The 27,685-nt window shown below is 38.7% G+C and overlaps 1 protein-coding gene and 1 non-coding gene across 2 annotated transcripts; both read right to left on the minus strand.

Annotated features, from left to right (window-relative positions):
• Window positions 1–27,685, minus strand: LOC145764602 (CKLF-like MARVEL transmembrane domain-containing protein 4). Its single transcript, XM_082576232.1, has 2 exons — window positions 27,493–27,685; window positions 1–3,620 (listed from the first exon to the last, which is right to left on the minus strand). The coding sequence occupies exons 1-2, from the start codon at window positions 27,656–27,658 to the stop codon at window positions 3,175–3,177; spliced, it is 612 nt and encodes a 203-aa protein (XP_082432358.1). The 5' UTR covers window positions 27,659–27,685; the 3' UTR covers window positions 1–3,174.
• On the minus strand, window positions 5,479–5,585 carry LOC145765802 (U6 spliceosomal RNA). Its single transcript, XR_014288668.1, has one exon. It is a non-coding gene; the product is annotated as a U6 spliceosomal RNA (small nuclear RNA).

Raw genomic sequence — 27,685 nt, forward strand, 5'->3', positions numbered from 1 at the left:
GGGGGGGGGGGGTGAACCCCCAACCCTCCCCCCCCCCCCTTGGCTACGCCACTGACCACTATAATTTAGTAATATACTGAATGCAAAAGCACAAAAACCGCTGCAGAATTAAAATAATCAATTTGTAACCTTTTACAAGGCTACCCAAGTTTGAAGAGCATGTTTCCGCCTCTGCTTAACAAAATGCTAGTAGGAATTTTGTAACGTATTAAAAACATAACGGCAGAAAAATTCATGAAAATTTGAAACGTTTTTAGATGTTTAAGATGTTTTGAACGTTGCCATTCTGTTTGCTTTTATTTTTCGTGTACTTTTGCATTATCAAAAAAAAAAAAAAACCTCCTGTCTGAAAGTGCCGCCCCCCAGACGTGCCGCCCGGGGCGGACCGCCCCCCCCCCCCCTAGCTACGCCACTGGCACCTGGTACAATGAGCTACAGAAGACAGTTAGCAAATGTTACGTAGAGCATATTTAAAGAATTCTTGTTTACAAAGACAGTTGAAAAGTTACCAGTAAGCTGTTTTCTTTTAACAAAGCCTTTGCAGTAGGCTAGATGTAAAGAAAGCATATGGGTAGTTGAATTAACAACCATGAGCATGCTGTGAATATCCAGGCCTGATGCTAATAGCGCAATGCAAGTTATCATAACAAGATTTATTAAACTACTATCGGTGCCAATTGTCATTTTACGATAAACACAGATTATTTACGACAAACGAAAGCCCTTCTATTGTCAGACGTAATAAAAGCCTTCGTATCCCCTTCTTTAGATATCCCTGGATATTCATTATTGAAGTTTACATGAACCATGTAGTGATAGTTTCTTCATGGCTACATGGAGGTGAGGCCTAATTTGCACATTTTGATTACCGATAGGCTAGTGCTAGTGTTTGACTGAAAAATTATAAGATTTTTTTAGTTTTTGCTGACTCCTAATGATATAAAAACAAAACATTTTGTTGCTTTGGAGAAGCAGTTAAGAACAAAAAAAAAGTTAAAAAACGCACATCAGACTGTTGAAAGGCGACTAACAGTCTGATTGAAATTTTAGGATACAAATTATCTTTGTTTTTCAACGTCTGATAATGTCAAAACTAGTGATAAAATAACCTCCGGGTCCGGCCATTTCTTTCAACTCCGGCCTCGGGCCGGAGGTGTGTGTGCAAGCTGAGTGTGCGTGGCTGTGGTCAAGTTCATAACCTTGGATAAATCAAAATTTTTAAACCATTGTGGTATTGTAGTAATGCAAAAACACACGTTGTCTGTAACATTGGTCTTACTCTTAACTCTGTAGCGCCTCCCCCCTCAAAAAAAAAACAATTAATTTTTAACTTTTTTTAAAAGGTGTAGTTGTAGTACCACCAACACAAAATACTTAGCAGTACAAGTTTTTGCAAATATGCAGCATTGAGCTATAAAAGGTCAATTGAAAGTTCTTTTTGTTTCATTTTTCACATATTCATTCTACTTTCTCCAAAGTCACATAACCTACCTGTACTTTTCAAAAACTTTGTTGCATATACGCAACATGGGGTTGCTACAGAGAATGTAAGGTTGAAAATAGGATCAAAGAAATTAATCCAAAATCTTCAATGTACATTGTACATATATAATATATATTTTAAAAACAATACTACATCGGGTGGATGGGAAACATTGTTAAATTTTAAATCCACTCAAAAGTTTACTCCTAAATAGACCTCTTAAAGAACCTTAAGCAATAAGCATTGCCATGAAGCACCCTTCATGCTGCTTGGTGAAAGTAATATGCAACCGCTCGATAGGAACATCGATCATATGAAGCAGACCAAAGGCCGGAAGCTCCGACCGGAGTTGCCATTATCTAGCCGAAACATCCTGCCTTCGGTGCATCACTAGCTAAAACCCATTGCAGGCCCCGAAATTCACGGCGGACATGTCCGCCGTCATAGCATGTGATGTCCGCGGGAAGTACCATCCAGATTGGTCATATTTGTCCGCCGAGAAATAACACAGGAACGAGCGATACAAATCATCATTGCATAGCACGAACAATTGTTGCGAGAATGTAATTTACCGTGCATCTAGAAAATGTGAATACTGTATCCCTTAGCTTCCATTCAAGAAGGAAAACTGTCGATGTTTATGTTGCTTCAACGATTGATGACATTGAATCAGCGCAACAAAGGTAAATTATTCGCTAAGAATCGATGGGAATACCGGTACTTCTACTCTAATCACGCGCAACGTAGTTCAAGTCTTGCGTCACAATGTCTGGCTTTGATCTCCTAGTAATATTGATAAGGTAAGGTTAGTTACCGTACAAAATTAGTTAAGTTTTGGTATTACAGTAAGAAAGAAAAGGCCCAGGGAACATTCACTTTCGCTCACATGACACGCAAAAATAAACCTTATGAAAAAAGCCTAGTGAAACTTTGCACATCAGAAAATTTTAGCGTTAGTGTAGAAGTTTTCCTACTTGTGCCCAGAGCATTGCGACACAAAAAGCCACACGACCTCGTTCGGTGGAAGTTATCCGCTATGCGGCGTATTACTATTAAGCAGCTCACGGCGCTTTGACTCTTCAAGCGCACGTAGTTGCTGATGAAAGCCTTTCAAAGTGATGTCGCTGAAATTTTAAAAAGCCTTCTAAACCGTAGCTATCGTTCTCAAATGGTAAAGAATTAACAAGATAAAGTGATTAAGCATGACGATCGACGCTAAAACTGGTGTGTCCGCCGTGAGACTTAATTTGTCCTCCGAGTTAGCTGCTCAGACCGGACACGTTTGTCCGCCGTCACCAAAAACGAATTTCGAGGCCTGCATTGTGTCTAGTAATGACGTTAAAATACAATTTTTAGAAAATTTCGTTCAGACAGTCACCAAAAGATCCTGCAGAATGTGACAAATCAAGCCGTATCGCTAGGTAGCCACGCATCAACCAACAAAAAATAAATTGATCTTATACAGACTGGAAGTATGTGGACACTGGACATATAGGCTACTAACTATCTGGTGATATGGATTACAATCAACCTTTCATGATAGTTTTTGTTTGATTTGATACTAATTTCAAATAAAGTTGTAAATTAACAAAACACAACAGTTAAATCACAATATAAACATCGTACGACGGCCAGACAATAGATGCAAGTATCACAAACAATTCAACATAATTATGGTGTCTATATTCTTTTTATGCAAAGTCTTGTGTTTCTGGATTTTCAGTGACGCCTTTGATGTGAGAAACAGAGGAGTGGCGCTTCTGTCGTTCAAGTATATATGCTTGGTATGAAAACCATACGCTGGCAATGAAAGCCACTGTAGAAAAGTAGCCAAAAGCTGTGGCAGCTTTGCTTGCGTCAGATGAGATATTGGCAGCAAGAATTGAACTGGCTATCAAATATAGCAAAAACAAGATAACAGCATCTACCAGATCTGTTAGGGGCCAGTCAATGAATGGAATCTTGTTCAGGAGGCCAAATGCATTCACAATGTAAAGGATACATGTAGTTAGGATAGCTGAGATACAAACAAACTGCATAAAATTGATTGGGCCACAAGATGAGCCGCATATACCAATGCATCCGACACATATAGCAACTATGATGCTAAGAATAATTTCAATCACTTTGAGAATACCTAAAAATACAAAATAAATCGTTAATAGACATTAGAGCACTTGGACAAATATGAAAATACTATAGCGATCTATATACACAATTACACATGCCTTGCAACGTGCAAACTGGAAGCCGAACCGAAGGGAAGGCCAATGTAATTTCGATTGAGCAGCTAATTTACTTCACAACACTTTGAAATAAAAGTTTTGAGAACCTAAAATGCCACAGTGTGATCTGTGATCACTAAATCTCAAATCACTGCAAAACTTCTAACATTAGCAGTACCGGTACATTAAAAAAACGAAACATCTTTTCCTATTACCATTGTTGCCAGATGCGTGTTAGGTTTCCAGCACAAGCACCCAAATCTAGTCCATTATTTGAATAGAAATATGTTGCCATTGGCAACAACAACACATAATAGCTCAAAATATACATAAAGACTATGTTTATTAAATATAGTAAGATAGTGCAAAAAGCCAGCCCCTAGAATGTTTAAATGTTGCACCACAAAAAGATGCTTCAATATTGTTACAATCTATAAATCTTTTCTTACAGTTGGATTGCTTTGTACTGCACTTGTTTTTCTGACAAATCTGTATTACATGAGAGGCTCAAAAACCAAACTAAAAATTTTGTATGGTTTTCAAAACTTTCGTGTGATACAGTTGGTATCAAATATTTAGTTCCTGTTTACAGTCAGGTAATGTTGCATTTAACAACGAACAGTAGTCCATTAAAATCATAGTTGCTAAGATGAACCGTTTTTGTCAAATGATGTTGATTTTTACCACAAAATTTTCATAGATCAGTAGTATTTTTTACGCCACTTGATTTTTAACACATGCATAAATGTAAACATGAAAAAGCAAAAACACAGTTGTCATCACTTCCAAAACATTTCCTAAAAAAATAAGATTGTTGCCTTCTACAACAGTAACAGTGGTTCTTAAACCTGGGGACAAGTTCTCCTGGGGTGGGGGGGGGGGAAAAGTCTTAATCACTTGTGGACGGCAGCTATTTTTATTTCGCTTAGCCTACAGGACAAAATTAATTTCAGAAAAATTTATCATTTTTACTGTAATTTTGTTTCTGAATTGGCGTTCTGTTCAGTGGTATCCCTCAGTGCACAACATAATAATTTTGCCAATATAAAAAAGAGGCTAAGAGTTTTGCGTGTATAAACGTCATCTGTCTTTTGGTCAAAGAATGAAAAACATTTTACTCTTGATATGTTAAAGAATTGATGGAAATAGTCAGGTTCACTGTGTCAATATAAAGAGTTTCGTTCAAATTTTTGGGAGATTAGCAAACCTATACATTTTCGGAAAGCTTAGACCAGGGGTCACCAAATGGCGGCCCGCGGGCCGCATGCGGCCCGCCACGCTGTATCGCTGCGGCTCGCGGAAGGTATCAGTGTACAAGTATAACCAAAAATACTTTTCTTGAGGAGTTAAAGAGCACGAAGGCAAAAAATACTTTCCGTGAAGCATATTTTCGCATTGCATATTATTCCACCGACCGACCAATCAGATTATAGTTCTAGGTGGGGTTGCTTAAAGTTATTCCAATGCGATGTCCAGCCACACTGTCCCAGTGGTTGATTAAAACGTCTGTTTTCGAATTTCGAAATTGTCTGTGAGCATAAGGTTGCTTATTTTAAGTTTGCAAATGTCATGTAAACACTAGTGCGAGTTTCACCGTTATTGTGTTTCACAAGCAGTGTTCTCTTTGTGCAAGTTTTTGTTGGCAAAATGGGTCGGTGTGCCAACTCAATTTATAATAAATTGGCAAAATACTACATAAAAATTTAGAGACTTTTTCTGATTGTATTATGAAAATATTTAGCTTAGTACCTGCAAAATGTCTTTTTTTTAAGAAACATGGAACGCTTCACGATTTTGCGTGTCATCCTTGCGAAGGAGCCATGTTAATATTCTCTGTATCGTTCCAATTATAGTATATGTACTGCCGAAGCAAGTACTGCAAAATGTTGTTAATCAACAAATTCTTGCCACGCTGATGAGCACCGCAAGTGACAGTTGTCTATAATAAAAGAAAGACGGTTTTATAGACTCTCATGAAAAGGATGAAAAACCAACTCATTGCTTTTTTAGAGGGAAGACTGTTCATAAATTACAATAGAATTACGATTTTTCGCTGATTTCCACAAGCGTTTGTTTCATGGTAGGCTACCTGGTTTCTTTTTCCCTGTTATTAGAGCCTATTTTTCGCTGATATGTTTGCAGGTCACTATTGTTGCCTGTATTGCAATGTGTCAAACATTTCCTTGTTTACTGAAACTGTTAATTGCGATGTATCTTTTGCGAAGCGAAGTAACAACACCACTCTTGCTTGGCGATGAATATTCTGATGAAACCGCTCGCCTCGCTATAAGTGCACAAAACAAGTGGCCTCTATTTATTAGGCATTGTTAAAAAAGTCAAAAGTGTTGTAAAAGGAGCTTGGCCTGGCAGTAGCGTTGTTCGATTAATTTTGTTGCTGCGGTATTCTAACATAAATATGAACAACATGTAACGCTGGATAGCCTACTGGGTACGAAATGCGTTCTTTTCTAGCATAAAAGTCAACCTACCTAACATTTTATTAGTGCGGCCCGCCACAGCTCTCCTTAGTGCCAAAGTGGCCCGCATGCAAAAAAGGTTGGTGACCCCTGGCTTAGACCATGAGGAATCCGAAAAACGTTGATTACATTTGCAGAGATGTCCGCATGGCCGCCATTTTGAATTTTCAAAATAGCCGCCCCAAAGTATATATTTTGCTCTATCTCGGCTCTTAATGAACTTAGAAACTTCATCAAACATGCTAGCCCTATGTTTTAAGGGTCAAGGAATCCATTATAAGCATGCCTTGATGCCTAGCGTTAACCAATTTCCAATTATCCGCCATATTTTGTTTTGAGTGACTTGTATCTTGCCGATCCGGAAATCTTGCTCTGGACAAAGTAGATGTTATGACCCACCCTAACGGGTCTGCTACTATTCGGTGAGTCCGATTCGGTGAGTCTGATTCGGTGAGTTTCTAACCTCTAACCCTAACCCCTAACCCTGAAACGGCAATGATAATTAGGCTACGGTACCCGATAATTAAAAAAAAAATTGAAAGAATCCCCCGTTAAGGGATCGGACTCACCAAATCGGACTCACCGAATCGGACTCACCGAATCGGACTCACCGAATCGGACTCACCGAATCGGACTCACCGAAACGGGCCATTCCGCACCCTAACTGGCTCAGTTCATATGACTGAGTAACACCTGTTGTGTTGGCCTCAAACCTCCGAGCTCTGTTGTCAGGTTCTGGTTTTAGCTTGGCACATGGCTTAATGGGCACATGATATGGAAGGATTGATAACTTAGCTGCAGTAAGTTCGAGCTCTGGTGCGACCAGTTCTCCTGGAACATTTGCTTTCTGATATACTGCAGCGATTGTTCCATGTGTGGTGCCTTTCCCTTTGATTGTGTCCTTCGCAAAGTATGTGTTAACGGCAAAGAAGAGAAACTGTCCTTTCTTGAGGAAATGTGGTACATACAGCCCATTGAACTTTCTGGTGTTCTCCGCAACAGGATTGGCAAGTAAGGTTTCCAAAAGCAGGATTCGGTTGTACAATACACAATAGTTTTGTGCATGAAGGAGATTTACCAGGTTCTTGTTTCGGGTGTCATGATGAACACTTAATGACAACCTCAGTAACCTACTTGTGGATTTTCACGAACCTCAAGTGTCCGGAAGACACACGTTGACTGCTTGGGTTAATGCGGTACTTGGCGTCTGGTCTTGAAATATATTACATTATGTTCTGGATTTTCATTAGTGCTGACATGTCTACTGTTCGACCTCTCACCTCTCACCTCAAGTTAGCAATGGCGCTTCGTATTACTTTGACTGTCTTGTACAACATCTTGGTTTTGTCCATTTCACTGCCATATCTTTGCATCATAGTCGTGCGAACCATCTCTTCACAAGCTTCAAGGTTGTGTAGAATAGATGGCTTTCTTCTGTCTTTCTGTCTCACTGATTTGATATTTGGCAACTCTGAACAAATCTTATCCTTCAGCCACTGTCGTGTCAATTTCGGTATGTGTTTCTCTGGTTTTTCTGCCTCTTCTTTGCCTCCAGGCATGAAAAGGTAAGTTTTCTCAATGTCATCCATTGGAAGGTAAGCTTGCTTTTCTGTCTGGATCCCAACAAGATTGATCAATTCGATCAAGCACGGCATCTGCATTGGTAACTCATTGTTGATAGATTTCTCTGTCACTGGCTTTATCTCTGAGGACATAAAACACATGCCGAATCCAGCAGAGCTTGTGGTATCTCACATCTATCGCATGGGCATCTTTTGGAGATATTGCATTACTCAACTTTGTCATTAGGACCGGATCCTGAGTAGTTTCCACAGTTTGCCTGAGTGTTCTTCCGGAATTCTCTGTTCGCACTTTGTAGATAGATTGTCCATCATCTACCTGAAAGAAGCACCAGTCTTTTGACAGAGGCTCTGTTGCAGATCTAGTGCATGGCACTGCTGTAGCTAATGTGCTCGTATCCATTTCCGAGCTTGTTCGTTTGTGTCCTCGTTTTTGGAGGCATATTTTCCTGTTGGCATGACATGTTGAAATCTATCCCTGGCTCATTGTATGGAAACCTGATGGGTTGCACTGAGGTAACTATTTCAATGCCATGTTGCTTTTGGTTGGAGCATGGTTTCTTTAGAGAATTAAGAGAATCCCTGGAGAGCAACATATTCTCCATCTTGTAGGCTTGATCTTTCCAAAAGACTTTCAAGCAACTTCTCATAGGAATCAATCTTCGGATTTTGAACAACTGTCTCACGCTTTACACAGAATATACTGATTCCAGTCTATAGTTTTATTCGTATTGGTGATGGACAACTTGAAACCTGTGGAGTCTTCACTCATGTTGTGTTTGCCCTGAAAAGACAGAACAAATACCTCATCAATATACCACCTCCAGCAAGATAACATCAAATGAATTCTCAGTCAAACGGATATGCATATACTTCAGAAACTATACCAGTACAGTAATCCCTGAAAAAAAATGTTGGAGGACTGGTTAGCCGTTTACTTGAGCTTCCTGTATATAAGTAGTTTGTTTGTCGTATCCAGGCTTACACCTGGTGGTTGAAGATTTAGATTAAGTGGACGGGAAGGCAAGGAAGCCAATCTTCATGTCCACCTTCAAGCATGCCTTTAAGTGTCCTGCCAAAGACACAGCTGCATGCTCATGAGCGGTGTCGAACCGGCGCCCTTTCGATTGCCGTCCCAGCGCTCTCACCATTCGCCAATGCAGCCGACATATAAGTAGTAATGTAAAGAAATATAATTTTGGCGGCCATTTTGAAAGCCAATATGGCGGATAATTGGAAATTGGTTAACGCTAGGCACCTAGGTATGCTTGTAATGGATTCCTTGACCCTTTAAATATGGGATTAGCATGTTTGATGAAGTTTCTAAGTTTATTAGGAGCCGAGATGGAGCAAAATATATATTTTGGGGCGGCCATTTTGAAAATTTAAAATGGCGGCCATGCAGACATCTCTGCAAATGTAATCAACGTTTTTTGAAGTCCTCATAGTCTAAGCTTTCCGAAAATGTATAGGTTTGCTAATCTCCCAAAAATTTGAACGAAAATACATAATGAACCTGACTAAAATGACTAACAACCAAAAGCAAAATATTCACTTGATTTTGCTTTTGGTTGTTTGTCATTTCTATCAATTCTTTAACGTAGTAAGAGTAAAATGTTTTTCCTTCTTTTGCACCTTCATCAATCATCATTTGTGCTGTTTGCTTCCAGCTTAACTGAAGATGATCTAGCTGCTAGCAGATCGAAATGGATTTTTAGCTGATTAAAACTGAACTGGCTTGTGTGAAAATAAATTCGTTTGTAGTAGCCTACAAGACATGTGACCGAGTCGTTCATATCAAGCATTGTTGTGGATTTGACACCTATAAGAAGACAATTCATTTTCTTGAAATTCACAAGTTAGTGAATTTCGGAGTGGGGAGATATGATTGTCACACGACCCTGTACTGTTGGTAAGCCTTCTTCTTCATTATATATGTTCAGGGAACGAAAATTTTTGTTCAGTACTGTAATAAATTGCATTCGATTAAACTTTCACAGAGCGGTTAGATTCAGGTTTTAATCTGAAGACATTGTCTATTAATCGAACTACAGGACAAAATCGGTTAATCATATCACCTATTTGCCAGACGTTTTGATACGATTATACAATTGATTTGTTTAACCAATTTGCTAAAAGAAGCGGTTTATGGTGAATGGGCGTAATTATTAAGATGTCTGTGCTGACAAGGCTGCAACGCACATAACAACTGATACTTCCTACAACTGTTTGCAATTCTGGTTAAACTTCAAAGAATTTACTAGTTCTGTGTTACATAACACTATGCTGTATGTTTCAGCCAGCAAAACTGGTTGATTGATTGATTGAATCTTTATCCTCGGACTGGGAAAGCTTCTTGCAGAGCTTAATCCTGGCAGTTTCGCATACTTGTAGAGGCTTTGAATCACTGACGCAGGCCCGGTAACCGAGATTGACAGAGTGAAGTTTCCGATTGTTGAAGTCTTGTTGCCGGGGAACTATTCCATCCATTAGATGCCGCTGAATGGAGAGCAGTCCTTAACGTGCGTTGCTCAAGCGCACACCCCGAGAGTCGAACCAGCGCCGCTTGATCTTGAAGCTTCTTCGTTCCAGAAGTGACACGCTAACCAATTGAGCTATCGGGGCGGACAATTTTTACATTCTTTTTTACTTTTTACATTGATTCATCGTCTTCTTCTTCTTTCGTATGAGAGGTTGTTTTTTGGACATTTTATTGGGGTCAAATGTCCGGGCATTCTTTGAGCAGCACTTGATTGTAGAGTCCTCCAGCATTGACAGGCCAACTGCCCTTGGAGGAGTAAACGTCGGGCAGTGGTAGAGGATGTGATCTGCTGTCTGTTCCTCTGCACCACAGTTGCATGCCGCATATGTTGATAGGCCCCATTTGTGCATCAAGGAAGCAAAGCGCCCTACACCTGTGCGGAGGCGATTCAACCGTACCCAGGCAGGTCGTCTGAGCTCCTTTCCTGGCGGCATGGGTCCAGCGTCATGAACAAAGGCAGGGGTCGCCTTAACTTTTTTTCGCACTGGCCAACCGGACCAGTGGCTCACCATTTGCACTGGTCCGCACGAGATCGCACTGGTCCGTCCCGTTTACTGATAAATTTTGTAATAAAGAGAACTTTATTGAACAGAACGCGAATTTTTTAAGCAATCTTGCATAAACCTTAAAGGCATACTAAATGAAATTTTCAAACGGAAATTAAGCATTAAAATGCGTGAACTGAACATTCAAACTGTCTGATGTTTTGGCGTTGAAATCTGATGTTTTGATGTACGTACAATCGTACATACATAGCCTACAGTTAAATTGCCGGCAGTAACAACTGTTGCGTGATCAGCTGATTGCTTGTCTTTTGTTACGTAGACTGTACAGTCGCACGCTTCGCTGCTCAGGCCCATTCTGGTTTTGAAAGCTCTGACAAAAGCACGCGCTCAATGGTGGTCAGACCGCAGTGGGGCAAAATTTTATTGAAAATTGTTTTATGGTAGCAAGTTAAACACAAAGAACGTGGAAAATTGCCAAGTCAGGTTTTTCCTTTAGGATCTCTTTAAGTACGGTATTCTTATTCAATAGTACCTAATTCAATAATAACAGTCAACAATCAATATTAATTTAATCTATTTATTAAGTTAATTTGATGCCTCTACATGCTCTCTAAACTCTAGCACAATCTTAACATTTTTATGCATCAGATCTCTTGAGAGTACTGTACTAGGCTACCAGAGCTCACGCGTTGTTGCGATTCCCCTTTTTCTTTCGATTTAACATCGTCACGTGATGTTGCAATTGCTTTTTTCTTATGATTTAACACGTAATGTTGCTGCCTTTTTCTTACGGTTTAACACGCACGGATCACGTGTTTTCTTGTTTGAATAGAAGTGCAAACGAGAAAACGATCAAACGACAGTCATAATACAATGATATTTTCGCACTAGACAGTCGGACTAGTGCGAAACGATTCGTACTGGTCCGCGGGGAACTCGCACTAGACATTGGCCATAGGACCAGCGCTAAGATCGAACCCTGAAAGGTGTGGAGTCTAGAGGTGTTGTCTGTCCACTCCTCTTGCCAGGTATTGGCGATCCAAGGTGAGGCACTGGTGTTGTGCTCCAGCAAGGATTGTGCTTGAGCGACAAAGGGGCTTCTTGATTTGAGGCGTTTCTTTATTACCGATCTGGTGATGTAGCTGTGGAGCGCATGGTGTGGCTACAGTGACTGGCGAGCCAGGGAGAGTGTGGCAGCTTTGCGGCAAAGCTCAGCAGGAGCGATGCCTGAAAGAACTTCGTCTGCAGACGTTGAATCAATGTAAAAAGGCCAGCTTTGCAGACTGGGAGAGCATGTACGATCAAAGCATTTTTTCTGCAAACTGTGACAATCGGACTTCTTTTTATCTCACCAATCTCTGTGACGTCACAACGCAAACTTTGACCCTTGAAGTTTTTGATTCAAGCGTGCTATTTTTAGCTCCGTACCTGCTGTGTAGTTTTGAGGAAGGAACGTGGCCTACGAAAATAGAGGTATGGTAGAAGAGCACGGCTCACACTCACTGTTTGTTTTGAAGTTGCAAAGTTGTTTTTTTTTCAAGTCTTTTGTGCTGTCTTGTGAAATAATTAATCTGCAGTGTTCTTCAACTGAACAAAACTGCACAAATGAAATTACGCACTACAATTCACAACAGTAGGCTACATTTATTCAGCAATTTTAAAAAAATTCTCCAAAGCATTCTGGTTTAAACTTTTAGACATGCTTTCCAACACTTCCCTCTCAAGCCGAAATAATTTCTCTGCGTCCATTCCTTGGAAGGCCAGTCGCCGATGGATGACATCAAAAGCATTTAATATTCTTTATTGGGAAGCGCGATTATTCCTTTTGTCTGCTCTTCTGTTTTCATGAAGCCCAGCTGTGCGAAAATTGGTTGTTTGCAGTGCGATGTCTAGCACATAAGATTATTATGGCCTGGGATTACGGGTCTGCTACTATGCGGAGAATTCCCTATTCGGAGACAGCCTGGTTTTTTTTTTCGGTCATTGACCAATTTTTCAGCAAAATGTCTGAAAAAAATATAGTCAATTCGCTCAAAATGTACAAAAAAATATATAGCCAATTGACTACATATGACCAAAAATGACCAGAATAAATAGAAAATGACCGAATTTGTCAAGTCATTTCGGACGAATGACCGAAAAGTCTCAGCGAAAAAAAAACCCAGGCAGACAGCCTTTTTTAGAGAAGTGTAAAATCACAGAGGCATATGGCGGTATACTATGTATATTGAAAGGAATTAGCTTACATTAGAGAAATGAATGATAATGAAGGATTGGATTGTTGGTGTTTGCAATGCATCTTTGATGAATTGGATTGTTGTAAAGACCATTTGTATTCTGTATGCATAAGCTATGGCAGTAGTTTCCAAACAATTTTAGCCGTGCAGCCGTTTCACAGCATTCACATTCTGGGCTATAGAATTGATATTGTTTCATCCACCTTCTTTGCGTCATGTTTTTGTCATTCCTTATGTCATTCATTTTTTAAATAAGCTATTTGTTGATTTTATATGATATTTCAAATATATCTCATCCAGTATTTACTTTTGAGTGCCTTCAGCCTGTAAGTTAGTATTTTGAACAGACTGTTCAAAATATTTGTTTTACATCACAACAACCTTTTTCACAAAAAGATGCTGCAACTCAAAACAGTCAAAGAATTTTTGATGTCAACAAAATTTTGAATGTAATGTAAAGGCAAACAAAACGTGGTAACCTATAGGTTGCATCAAAAGGAAATATGTTTGCAACCGCTTAATTGGTCAAGTTCAACTTCGGTATGGTAGCCTAGCTCCCTGCCAGCAAAAAGTGTCATTTTTACATCATTTCAACGTCACCAGATCATTTCAATGGTCATTGCAATGGTCATTTCGCCGATCAATTGCAACACCGATTTGCTCCAACAGCGTTTCATGATTAACAATAGAGGTTAATGAAATAAAGTCTCAACGAAAAAGAGAATGGTCAAATGCAATGGTCATTTCGCCGATCAATTGCAACACCGATTTGCTCCAACAGCGTTTCATGATTAACAATAGAGGTTAATGAAATAAAGTCTCAACGAAAAATAACAGTTTCCAAATAGCGTTGGACATAATCAACTAAGTTGAAACCTAAGTGGCAGTTTAGAATGCTAATTGTTCAGAAACAGAAGGCGTCATTGGATTTTCAAAAAATCTCCGAAAAGGGCTGTCTCCGAATCGGGATTTTATCGAATCGGACTCTCTGAAACGGGCTATTATGTGGGATTACAGACACTTGTCTTTGTTTTGATCGCATGCGTCTGTCTCACCTTTGCTTCACTTCTCCTTTGAACATTGCAGACAATTATGCAAAGCAAAAGAGACATTCTCTTTTCGCTTATGGGTACAAGTATTCGATTAAATAAATGAGGAACATGCAAAAGAGAAGCAAATCCTGATACTAGTATCCGACTCATTCTTTTAAGCGGTATACGCTTAACCGATTGGATTTGGTTTGGGATTTCAGGTTTTGATTCAAATAAACGATTGATACGTTTAAGCGGGTCTGCTACTATTCGGTGAGACCGATTTGGTGAGTCCGATTCGGTGAGTTCCTAACCTCTAACCCCTAACCCTAAAACGGCAATATAATTAGGCTACGGTACCCGATAATTTAAAAACAAAATTGAAAAAATCCCCCGTTAAGGGATCGGACTCACCGAATCGGACTCACCGAATCAGACTCACCGAATTGGACTCACCGAAACGGGCCATTCTGGTTTAAGCGGTATACTATTAACCGATTTCGTCTACAGTTTTTACTTATTCGTTTAGGCCAGGGATGCCCAATAGGCTGTATCAAATTTTGGTAACTTTATCAGATTACTTAGCAAGTTTCCCAAAAGTTGTGGCTTAGGTACCTAATCAAAATGCCATATCTATTTTTTGAAAAAAAATTGGTCTTACGCCTCCACAATGCTTGTTTCCATGACAACAGGCCCAAAATTGACGAAACAGCTATAACTCCGGAACCACTGGAGGTAGAACCAAAAATTTTTTTTCAAAAGATGCAGAACACCCAAGTTCCTATCTGTTGTCAATACATTTTGTAGGCCTATGTGCAGCACTTTTCCCAAAATTTACAAAAAACGTGTTTTAGCCTATCACAAAGCAATGAAAATGAATTAGTGTAATACTATAGCTAAAATCCTATTTAAGCAAATCAACAAAGGTTAAATAGTTTCACACATCAGTTAGCAAATAACACTTCTCTAAACTTGCACATTTCAGCATGTCTACCTTGAAAGAAACATGAAATGCTGTACAAACAGTCAGCAACAACTAAACAACAATCGATTGGCAATATTAAGCTGAAATCTCACATTGCAGCCAAAAAAGTTTAGCTTTGTAAAATTGATATTGATATTTCCAGGCAAAGAACATTACACAGTGCAATAATACCATTATAGAATAGAATTGCAGAATACGTTTCAACATCAAACTAAAAAAATTCATAGCAATAACTAGTTTATGCCAGAAAGCACAATGCAACACAACAGGCTGTGGTCCACAGTCAATTGATTGTTTAATCCACCACAAAACTCATTCTTGCAACTTCAACAATAGTTTAGGTGCTGGTGTTCATGGTCTTGAAGACTCTTTTTAGTCACTCTTTCACTAGATGTTGCTGCTCCAAGTTGAACATGTACTGAGACACCATTTTTAGAGATATTTGCTGTTGTTTTGGATTTTTAGTTACTTTACTGGTGTGGAAGGCAGTCAACAGACCCAATGCCCGTTCTGCTGCATCATTCACAACATTGAGTGACTGCACTAAGGCTTGAGCATGTTTGTATGATGTATTAACAATCCAACACCCTGGATCAGTCTTTAGAAAAGACCAGTCAACATTCAAAATATCAATCAGTGTCCAAGAATCAGGACCAATCAAGTCTGCCAATGTTGTAGTGTCATAAAGAACCGGCATTTGTTGGATTGAAAGTTTGGTTTTGCTATTCTTGCATTTCAAACAAGATTTCACCATAGCTTTCTTGTCACCAATGGGTACGACATTACTAAAAACGACTAGACTTTCTGACAAATATATACCAGAAATGGTAGTCCAGTTTTTTGAGGTATGCTGAAAGCATTGGCATCATCCTTGCAGTTTGATGGGTTGAAGAGGTTCTTTCCATGGATGTTAAGTCGGTTCTCAGGGTTTGATGCAGTTTCAAATCTGCAACTGGTGCTAAAGTTGGGTTGGTAAAAGTTCACCAAAGGCTTCAAGTGATAAGTCACAAGAAACAAAGCCGAATATCTGAACTGTTCCAGTAACTGTTTATCCAGTAAGTCATTGTGCTGCAGGGAAGACGAAAACAAATCAATTTTCAATGTATAAATTACTTTGGCCATCCAACGGGCATGGGAAATGGCACCAGGAGCATTTATTGAAAAAATTGTGTCTTCAGGTAAGACTCCTCCTAAATAGATCAAGCTTAAGCACAGGAACTCTTTGTGGTCTTTTCTGACTGGGTCAGAAATTTGACCTCTTTTAGGAAAATCCTGTCCGAACAGCAGCACCTCATTGTAACAACAGCAAATATTGTTAAAAATGGTCTCTCAGTTACGACAGGTTCAACTTGGAGCAGCAACATCTAGTGAAAGAGTGACTAAAAAAGTATTTTCAAGACCATGAACACCAGCACTCCAGCACCTAAACTATTGTTGAAGCTGCAAGGATGAGTTTTGTGATGAATTAAACAATCAATTGACTGTGGACCACAGCCTGTTGTGTTGCATTGTACTTTCTGGCATAAACTAGTTATTGCTATGAATTTTTTAAGTTTGTTGTTGAAACCTATTCTGCAATTCTATTCTATAATGGTATTATTGCACTGTGTAATGTTCTTTGCCTGGAAATATCAATATCAATTTTACAAAGCTAAACTTTTTTGGTTGCAATGTGAGATTTCAGCTTAATATTGCCAATCGATTGTTGTTTAGTTGTTGCTGACTGTTTGTATAGTATTTTATGTTTCTTTCAAGGTAGACATGCTGAAATGTGCAAGTTTAGAGAAGTGTTATTTGCTAACTGATGTGTGAAACTGTTTAACCTTTGTTTATTTGCTTAAATAGGATGTTAGCTATTATACTAATTCATTTTCATTGCTTTGTGTTTGCAGTTGTTGCTGATAAATAGGCTAAAACACGTTTTTTTGTAAATTTTGGGAAAAGTGCTGCACATAGGCCTACAAAATGTATTGACAACAGATAGGAACTTGGATGTTCTGCATCTTTTGAAAATAAATTTTGGTTCTACCTCTAGTGGTTCCGGAGTTATAGCGGTTTCGTCAATTTTGGGCCCGTCGTCATGGAAACAAGCATTGTGGAGGCGTAAGACCAATTTTTTTTCAAAAAATAAATATGGCGTATTGATTAGGTACCTAAGCCACAACTTTTGGGAAACTTGCTAAGTAATCCGATAAAGTTACCAAAATTTGGTACAGCCTAATGCCCAACCTTCTATTATAGTGGGCTGCATTGTCACTTGAAATAAATCAATGGGCCGCAGGACCTATTAAATTTCACGAAAAATAGGTACATAAAGAAACAATTAAAAACCGTTAATTTCATCTTTGAAAATAGGAACAAATAGCATAGACATAGAAAGAAACAAAAATTTATTTCTACAATACAAAGTCTATGAGATTTTTGACATTCTTTTCCGTCTAAAGTAAGAGGTTATCAACATTTGCATTAAAGGACATTGTCTTGATTCTTAACACTTTCATGCCTGGGCTAGGGCATCTCATGCCTTACGAAATTTTAAACGCTGAAAACCATACGCATATTGGAGATGCTACTCAAAAATTTGTATCTCAGATACTTTTTGAAATACAACGTGGTTTATGACACCTTGTCAGAAACATTTTGCATTTTGCTCTTTTTAGGAGCAGAAATTTTCTCCTGTTGTTTCTTTATTCACTGGTGTTACGCGCCGGCAGAATTGAATCTTTTATAGAAACATCACCCTATTTGCATTGATTCAACGCCAGTAGACGTCAAATTATTATGAGCATCTCCTTTTGTGCCTCGCCTTGCGTTAGCTTGTGCAGCTGTAACCGAAATGATCGCGCCGCTTTTACAAGACATACACAACATCAACAGACGTCGAACGTATGTAAGTAATAGTTTAGAGTGAGTTTTGTAAATTGTGGTTGGGTAGAGATCTCTGGTTGGGTAACAACAAACGATGCAATTCTGCGCTGGCAAAGCTCTTCTGAACTGTGAAAGAGTTTGCAACTTATAACGTGGACGCTTCATTGCGAACGGCGAAGACAGTGTAGATTTTCAGCCAAGCGATGCGTCTTTTGATGTGTCTTACCCCATCCTCCGATACAGCATCTCAGTGGCGTAGCCAAGGAGGGGGGGGTTAGGGGTTACAACCCATCCTTTGGCACGCGTGTGACGTCACAATATTCGATATTCGACACGGGCTATTTTAGCCCCGTGCTAATTAATCGCTAATAACGGGAACTATGAAAATCACAGAGCCAAAATATTTTGCAAGATAATAGCCATGTGTACTGTGCGTGTAGAAATTAAAATTTTACCCCACAAAGTTATTGAAATAAAGTGTTTGAGATGAAAAAACGATAGAAAGTAGGTTTTTATTCTAATTTCCCGAAAACAGCTTCAAAATTGACCGTTCGAACGCATATTTTTGAATTATAACATGGAGTAATGCTAAACTAAACAAAAATTTACTTTTCCTTATAAATATAAGGCATTTTTGGGCGTTTTTACATTACAAAGAAATTGCACTAATATTTATAATCTACCATATAATTTGTTTGCTCAAATATCAAGCAGCGAAAGGTCAACTCTGGTTTGCCACTCTTGCCCTGACCTAATTCTCATCGTAGAGAAATAAGCACAGCTTGATATGTCCTATCGTGTCATTGCGAGTGCTAGCAGCTTATAGATACTTTGCTTATGTCGATACAACGTTCAGCGGTGTTGCGATACAACCTAAGAAAATCATGAGTTTGTTTCAAATTGCATTCCTCTGGAATGAATGCTTTTTTGTTACGCAAAACTTTCGCAGGAAATATCGGCCGCTTTACAGCGGTTCACCATCGTCAGACGATGAAACAGTACAAACATTTGATCTGTGAAAGTAATGCCTATCAGCGAAAATGGAAAAAGTCATCCAGGCACTGTTTATTGAAAATGAAGACATGCAGCTAGTCATTGCATTGAGAAAAACTGACTTATCAAACTTTTTCGAAGACAAGAAATTCCAGTCACAAAAAATATGACTTGTGCGAAATATTGTACAAAACAGACCGTATTGCAAGTGTAGTAAATTAGCATCGTCAAGTATAATGGTAATGAAATTGAACCGCACAGCTTTATAAGTAATATTTCGATCAATTAATAGATAGAAAAATACACTGATTTTGAATAAAACGGTGATGACCAAATCATCATCATCATCGGCCATGCCTGAATAATGCGTCGGCTACCGTGAGTCTCCACAACGATCGATTGTCCATACTTCTAATTAGATTTTCAAAATTTTGGTTTGTCCACGTTGAAAGATTTTTGAAGATTTCCAAACGTGGACGGCTGGACGCCCCTGGTATCTCTGACCAGGAAATCGCCCCATCATTGCCGAGTGTTCAATTCCGCGTTTGCGGTAGACATGCCCGATAAATGTCATTTGCCTTTTTTTGATAGTTGTGATGAGGACGCCAGGGGTGCACCCAGAGCGTCTCCACACTTCTTCGTTAGTGATTTTATCCATCCAGTTAATTCCCATCATTCTACGAATGAACCAAATTTCAGCACTGTTGATCTTCTTCACTATCTTCGGGCATACAGTCCACGATTCACAGCCATATAGCAGAAATGACCAAATACTGTGATTAAAATATCTAATCTCATAATCAACGATAACATGATAAGAACAAATCTTATGATAGCCCGTTATTTCATTATGAAAACCACTGGTAATAGCAAATTTGAGTTTGCTGTTAATCTATGGTTTCGTCCCAAAAATGTTGACATTGTATGGCGGAGTGACCCACGTAGAATAGGTACATCATCCAATCGTCTAGACATGTGTGGTTTGACTAATGACATGGCTAGCTGCCACCCCTCCACAAAACTTTCGTCTCCCTTGGCTTGTGAAAAGGACAACTCGCGGTTCAAGTAACTAATGGTCATCGCATTGACCCGCGCAAAGTCTAAAATGTAAGAAAATGCAGACAGAGCCCATTTTGCTGATTTCGGCTTGACGCTATAATATGCCATCTTCTGGTCGACGACATCAGTCCCACCCTTGGTAAAATCGTAGAGCTTGATTATTGCAGGTTTTTCCTTTCCGTCATCTTTGGTTACTCCAAGGATTGGCTGCATAGTTGATAAGACCAGAACATTGCGTTTACCGGTAGATTTTGGTTTGACTGCGTACGACGTAACGGTAATGTGGTTTCTCGACTCCTCCCAGTAAATTTTGGTACTGAAGGCTTCCCAATCAGTGAGAGATTTTAACTCGCTAACCCCTTTTCTATTGCTTTGCCATTTTCCAACTAAAGTTATGTTTTTGTTCCAAAGCCATTCTGCCTAATCAAGTGAAGTGTAAAAGCGATCAAGGGATATGTTTCGTCCTTGAAGCGAAGAAACTCTGTCCAAATTGTGTACCAACGTTTCCACATATTCCATAGTGGAAGTCAGATAGTGTGGTCCTGGTACACCTACTGGCTTACCCGCATAAGCTATGGCGGTATAGGTGAATGACATACGCGCACTATTTATGCTTCTTAGCAACAAATCATATTTAGCAGGCTTATTTTTTGCCTGAAGCTTATTGCCTGATGGACACACCAACGCGGGATGGAAACAAAGTCTCATCCAGTGAAAGGAAGTCTTCTGGTATTAAAATCTTTTCACAATTTCCAGTAAAATATTGGAAAAGTTCTCTGATTGCTGTAAATCGGTCACTTTGCCAGCGATTGGCCCTAGTACTTTTATCATCAAAACGAATATTTGCAGACAGAAATTTGAATCGGTTCAACGACATTGTCGCACTAAATATAGGATGTCCATATAAATGGGAAAAGCAACCTTAATTCGGTGAAATGTTCGCTTGAGTAGTCCTCTAATACACCACAATCCAATGAATGCTTCTAGTTCCATGGCATCAGTTTGCTGAAAATGTGAAGCATGCCAAGATGTTCGTTGAGCCTCCGATATTCGCGATAGCCTCTCTCGTATACATGCGCTGGTGCTTGAAACAATGATGTAGATCATCTCTGCTGTAAATAAGAAACGCCATGCATCATACGACGTCGTTGCATATTGATAATCGCGCTTTACTCCTGGTAAACTGTGCACCACATTAGCAGAGTTTTGTCTTCCTCTTATTGATGGTTGCTTGGTACTCCAAACAACTTTCACTCTACTTCTTTAGTCAACAACCACCGACATTCGCTCCTCTTCCTGGTCAGGCAATGTATGGTAATTTTCCTCATCCAAGGCGCTATCTAATGATTTGATGTCATGGCTCCTACGACGTTGGGACTGCCTATGTCTGACGGTCACGACCTCATCTTCGTTACTCTTGTCAGATGTTAGTGGACCACCTTCACCATCAGATAAAGGCAAATCAACATCGCTATCCGAAAAATTTGCATCTCTTTCATCTTCGGTTGCTAATAAATTTGCCGTTTGCCTTGCATCATAATACACATTCGAAACCATAATTTTGAACTGTGGTATAAGGTACACATGGGCCACTTGCTGAAACAAAAGGACTTCATTTTGCAAGAAAAATAAATCCAATATAGGGTGTGAGAAGATTTTTTTCTTCAACTGTTCGTGTTTTGAGCAATTAAGAAGTTAAATTTAATAATACAATAATTGGAGGAAAGAGCAGACATTCGTTACAATTATTATTCAGACGCTATACTATCCCTTGCTGGCAGAGTCAGCCATTTGCATTGATTCAACGTTGGCAGATGTTGAATCGTTGTTGAGTGACTGATTTTGATAGCCGAGGTGACTCAACTACTGTATTGCATTTTTCGCTTGATTTTGCCATTGTAAAAACATAGCTTCATTCTTACTTTTGACTGACGATGAAAACAGCAGTTATCGAAACGTTTGAATAATATGTTCGCTAATGTGTTAGCTTTGATATTCATAGTCCGAATTTCCTCTAAATCCTACGGTTATGCTCCGAAGTTTATTACTTTACTTCTGGCCTTTTCAGTATCAAATTAATTGAGCCATAAAACATATTTTTTTCATATAGCCTAATGATGTAACCTGACTTGTAATATCGCCATGGTATTATGTGCATTTCTACATTACTCCTGTACGCAACGTTGGTCTTTAGCATACTAACATATCGTAGATGTCGTTTTATTTGGACAGTTGCTCATAGTAGCCTACTCCCAGAGCTAAATATACTGCAAACCTGTTGCAGATAATCTATATCGCACCTTTAGAGGAATTCATCAGTACGATTTTACATAATTCAAGAGTTTGCCGCAATAATCAGGAATGCTTTGTGTCTTATTCAAAGTATTCTTCATCTCATAAATAACAAAGTGCCATGAGACATCAAAATGACGTAGAATAGCTGTAAAGTTTATAAGTTTTGCGCAAAGAAATTAAAATGAGCCAGGATACTTTGTTTTCTGTCCGATATAAACTCATCTATATTTGTCTAAATAGGTTGAATGACAGTAAATTGGCATAATTTGACTGTTACAACCGATTACACAAATATGTGAAACGTATAATGATTTTAGCAATGATGGGACCGCTTGAAGTACCTCTCATTCTTCATTGTAGGTACGCTATGAACTCATCACGAAAATCAATGACCTAGAATTCATTACACCGTGGTGCTGACAAAACACGTTATGTATGTAGCATGACAGGTGTTATATTATATTGTATCGACGCTCTACGAGATAAATACAAGTGAATATACTTGCAAGAATCTAGGGTACGATAAGGCGTTGTGAAATCAATAATCGAGCAATTTTGTTATGATTATGGGAATACAACATGCATCAAAAAGAATCAAATCAAAAATAATTAAATTTGGGCTTCAGCATCTTCTAAGAAACAAGCGTATTTACGACTTCAGCAATGTCGTCGAACAAGGGTAGAGCACATAAAAAGAAAAAATCGTAATGTTTGATTTGTAGTTTGTGCGATAGGCTACAATCAAAGTAAGCAACATATTGTTACAATAATGATCAAGCATTTTACGTTGATTCAACGTAGAAATGCATCGACGAAACATCAGGGACAGACTTTCTGTAACGGAATAAAACTTGTTTATTCTATCTGGAAAGCAGCGAAATGTGGAATGCAGTCGCAATTCTAAGGGCATTGTTCGAACACACACAAGATCGTCGTAATCATCGAATTGTCATAGTTTGTTTGTTGGCCGGCCAAGCGTAACTAATCAGGCGACAATACGTCTTCACACTTCAGTTGAGTTTAGTTTTTATTTCTGACCATCACAGCGAAAAAGAGGTCTAGAAAAAGGCAAATGACACGAGAGTGGGAAAAACGAAAGTTTGTTTCTTTATTATAAAAATCAGGCAGCTTTCAAATTTGACCCGCGTTCATAAACACGTTTATTAACAAACTTTAATAATATGTATTACAAACATGTTAATATCATTCAACGCTCAAAGGCCTTGCGATTGTTTTTCCAGCGGTAAAAGATTCTAGTTCATAACTGAAAGAAGTTATAAGCGGTTAAACTTTAAGGCACTTTGTGCCCCTGCCCAGAAAAACATCGTCTCAAAAAGCCCAGATATGAAAGAGTTAAGATGTTTGCTAAGTGTTTGTCGGTCAGTCTGTTTCTTTCTGCAGTTTCGATGTTTTTCATGGATAAAAATAACTGCTTGCAACAATATGTGCTGCCCAACATAAACAATAATTTTCTGGACAAATCAAATCATCACACAACTTAGCATACTTTTCATAGTTTACAGACCGGTCTTGAGCTTTTTCAGATAGACTACGAAAATGTACAATTTCGCCAGCTTTCACTTGTGCTATGAAAAGTTTTAATTTCCTGGTAAAGCTACTTATTATTCACTCGAACATTGAACTACACAACTGACCTTTCTCTTGTAAATGCAAATTGAGCTCGGCTAGCACTTCTGTGATGCCAACCAAGAAAGAAAACCATTCTTCATTTTCTATAAAGTTCCCATTTTATTTCTTTTTCTCCATGAGGTTCAAAATACTACTTGGAGTGAAAATGACTAGCGGGCCGCACAAAAATCTCAGGTGGGTTGCAGTGCGGCCCGCGGGTTGAACATCCCTGGTTTAGGCCTACCAGGTCTAGGATCATGCTTTTCATATTCACATAGCCTATTTAATGATTCAATCCAAAAGTACAGTGACATACGCAAAGACAGTCAGAGTTTATATTTCATCAAAAAATAGCCTCGCCTACCTTAAACCTTGGTCAGACCATAAAGTAGCATTAAGCTACTCTTCATAAAAAAATGTCAAATTATATCGAATGCTCTCCTCCACCATTAAGAAAATCCTATGTACGCCACAGAACACACCATCAATAAGTGTGGTTCAATGGGTTGAGTAGGCTACGTAATCCATGTAAAACATTATATGCAACGTCAAGAGTGTTATATCACATTTTTTTGTTTTCAATACAAAATCTATCCAAATGAGTAATCTAGTTGCTGCAAACTAAAAAAAAATATTGTCAATGCAAGCTGAGTAAGGTAGGCTAATCTTACACAACATGACTTGTAACGGTACTGTAATGGTTATTATTTGCAAATGGGCGTTATTTCAATTCGAAAAAAAATTGAATGCCCCCTTAGAGAAAATCCTGCAAACGCCACTGCCTGTGTTAATGTGAAGGATGAAACTGACGTCTTGATTTCTATACCTCAGAGGTTAGTGACATAGAAGCTAGGGATGCCCAAAGTAGAATAATTGCCTATTCTAGAATTTATTTTCAGATCTAGAATTTCGAATCCTATTCTAGAATCCTCGGTGTAAATTTTTAACCTTTTCTTTTTATTGAGAAAATAAACATAACGGCATGAAAAAGAAGCTTTACAAAGCCATCATTTTAACAAGTTCTCATTCTCAAGTTCAATCGTTTTCTTCTTCTTGCCTTTGTTCTCTCAAAACAACACACGCGCGCAGCCGCGCACACACACATGGGACCTCTGTTAATCACATGCAGATACGGATTGGCATGTACGACGCACGTGACTTGCAGGCGTTTTGCAAATCGGCGGATTTCGATTTTTTTTATAGTTTTTTTCCTTACTCTGTATTATTTCCGAATCCAATTACCCGATAAAAAAGCGGTTTTTAGATTTGATTCTGGATGGATTCAAATCTTAAGGATTCGAAATTCTACTTTGGGCAGAGTCCCTAATAGAAGTGTAAAATAATATACTTAAGCTCTGGTAGGCCATGCTTGGTTGCCATAAAAATAAAGGAGTTTAGAAGCCTGGATTGCATGCATGATTATGCACATGCAAAACAAGAGCACCGCAGATTTAAACAACATTGCATGGAACGGCTATATGTATGATGCGGTAGATATAGCCACATACCGTAGGCGCCGACTTTTATTTATGCACGGGGTGGCGGATAGCACAATATGACAACCTAAAAACTTTCAAACTGCATGTTTTTGTTTGATTTTTACTAAGTGTGTTTCGTAGATGCAATTGTCTTTTCACACCTGATTTGTAGCTCGATAATTTACAAAGCAACTTTAAAACAAAGCACAGGAGGTATGTCGTGAATTTTATTGTTACGTTGCTGCTCTGACACTTAACATTTGGCAAAAGTATTTGTACGAACAGCAGCTCTGTCAATCCAACTGTTAATCAACTGGTCAAGTTGTAACCGTGAAGCTTCAGCTTGATAAACATTTAAAATTAGAACGTGGTTCAATCGCTGTTGCGTCATGGTAGATCGCAAGTAGGTTTTTATGCGCCTGAGTGCACTAAACAATCGCTCCGCCTCGCAGGTGGTGGAAGGCAACGATAAGTATATTTTCACAATGCAGATCACGTTTGGAAGCATTAATGAAATTGTTTCATTGTTTGCAATAGATCAAGCAGTTACGACACAGTTGAAACAAATACTCGGTTTCTGTACAAACTTTTACAGAGTTCTGAATTAATGGAGTTAACGACGCCACATTTATTTTGTTGTGCGAAATTGCCCATTTGCAAATCGGATAGAATGTTCTATCTTTGCATCTATCGTATTCTAGCAACGGGAATTCGCTCTCCCACGATTTTTGATAGCTTCTCCCTTCAACAACGATTATCCTGCTCGTGCTCGGTTCTTCCATCTCCCTGATCGTGCTAACACCATTTGGCAGTGGCACATTTTCGTTTCGTTCAGGCGTTTGGTCACTTTCACGCTGGCTGAAATCTTGACTAGACGCAACAAAAAATGACTCAATGGAGGGCTGCAATTTTGAACGCTTTTTCGGTGGCATCTTTAAGCTGAATAAAACTGGAATGTCGGCGAAAACTTTTACTGGACGACTTTTCGTAATTTTTTCTATGATGTAACAAGCAACTCCTATGTCAGACCAATAAATTCCCACCTCACAGTTTGTCACGCATTGACACGCAATATTAGTAGAAATTAAAGTAGAAATTAAAGCATGAAGTAGATGACAGTACACTCCAATTGAAAATGGAAAATAATTAAAATGCAAAATCTTGAGTAATTTAAAAAAGGTTGCTTTTATTATTGGGAACTGGCATGGGGTGTAGCTTTCCTCGAATAGAATCATGTAAACGTGTAAATTTACAGAACGTTAAAACTGCTACTTTACTAAGTGCGCTTTTTAAATAAAACTCAAAAATTTTCGAAAATTGCATTTTTTTAATGAAATTTAAAAATAAATATATATTCATATAGGGGATGGAGCTATCAATCATCGAGATAATTTTATTTCCAAGTATTTTATAGCTGTCATAATTTATAGCGATATTATGAGCAGTTTAAAAAATTTTCCAAAATAAATTTTGAGGGAGGCAATGGAAAGATCGTATTTTATTGATTAATAAATCCCATTGTAAACCTAACAAATGTAACAATGACTTATGACAAGTAACAAACAAAACGATCGCAACAACAAGGAAAAAACTCGTAGCCACGTGTTGCGTAACCTTGACGTAGCTTGCTTGATGTTACGCGAATATCATGCTTGTGACAAAAACAATCATTTTCTTCGCAATACTGTATTGGTTCACCTCTTGCTTTACGTTGACTTGAAGCGAAAACCAATGATCAAAAAAAGATTTAAACATCGGTTCAAATTACATTTATTTGCAGCCTAAGTAATGTAACCTCAACGGGGTGGCTGCCACCCCACCGCAGCGGTTACGGGGTGGCATGGCCACCCCGTAAGACGGCGCCAGTGTATAGCCACATGCCCACATTGTATTAAATTATTAATGAGCAACAATAACTCTACATAACATAGGCGTGTAATTATACTGCAATTTTTGAGATTGCTTTAGTTTGTGTGTTTTGTTGTCTAGTTGTTTAATTATTCAACAAATTTTTAGCTGATCAATAATAATTTGAGTATTATGGTAGATTATGAACTGCAATTCAATAGTTCTAAATTGCTTTAAATATTTAAAGAAATCATACCTGGTACAGACTTCACAAAACGCATTTCCATCACTAAACCACCTCCCACAGATCTTCTATGAGGAACAGGTTCAGTTGTCGGTTGATATGGACTTGTGCTTGATATCATAGAAGCATCAACAGTTGTAAATTCATCATCAGGGTGGTCGAGCTTTTCCTGGTCCATTTTAGAGCTACTATGTTCACCCGGTGT

Source organism: Aplidium turbinatum, chromosome 2, assembly GCF_918807975.1.
Source record: "Aplidium turbinatum chromosome 2, kaAplTurb1.1, whole genome shotgun sequence".
Taxonomy (NCBI): domain Eukaryota; kingdom Metazoa; phylum Chordata; class Ascidiacea; order Aplousobranchia; family Polyclinidae; genus Aplidium; species Aplidium turbinatum.

Coding starts and splice junctions, on each gene's coding strand:
- LOC145764602 (XM_082576232.1), bottom strand. CDS start 27,658: ATGGACCAGGAAAAGCTCGACCACCCTGATGATGAATTTACAACTGTT. Junction 3,621..27,492: donor TTTTGTGAAGTCTGTACCAG/GTATGATTTCTT, acceptor TTGTATTTTTAG/GTATTCTCAAAGTGATTGAA.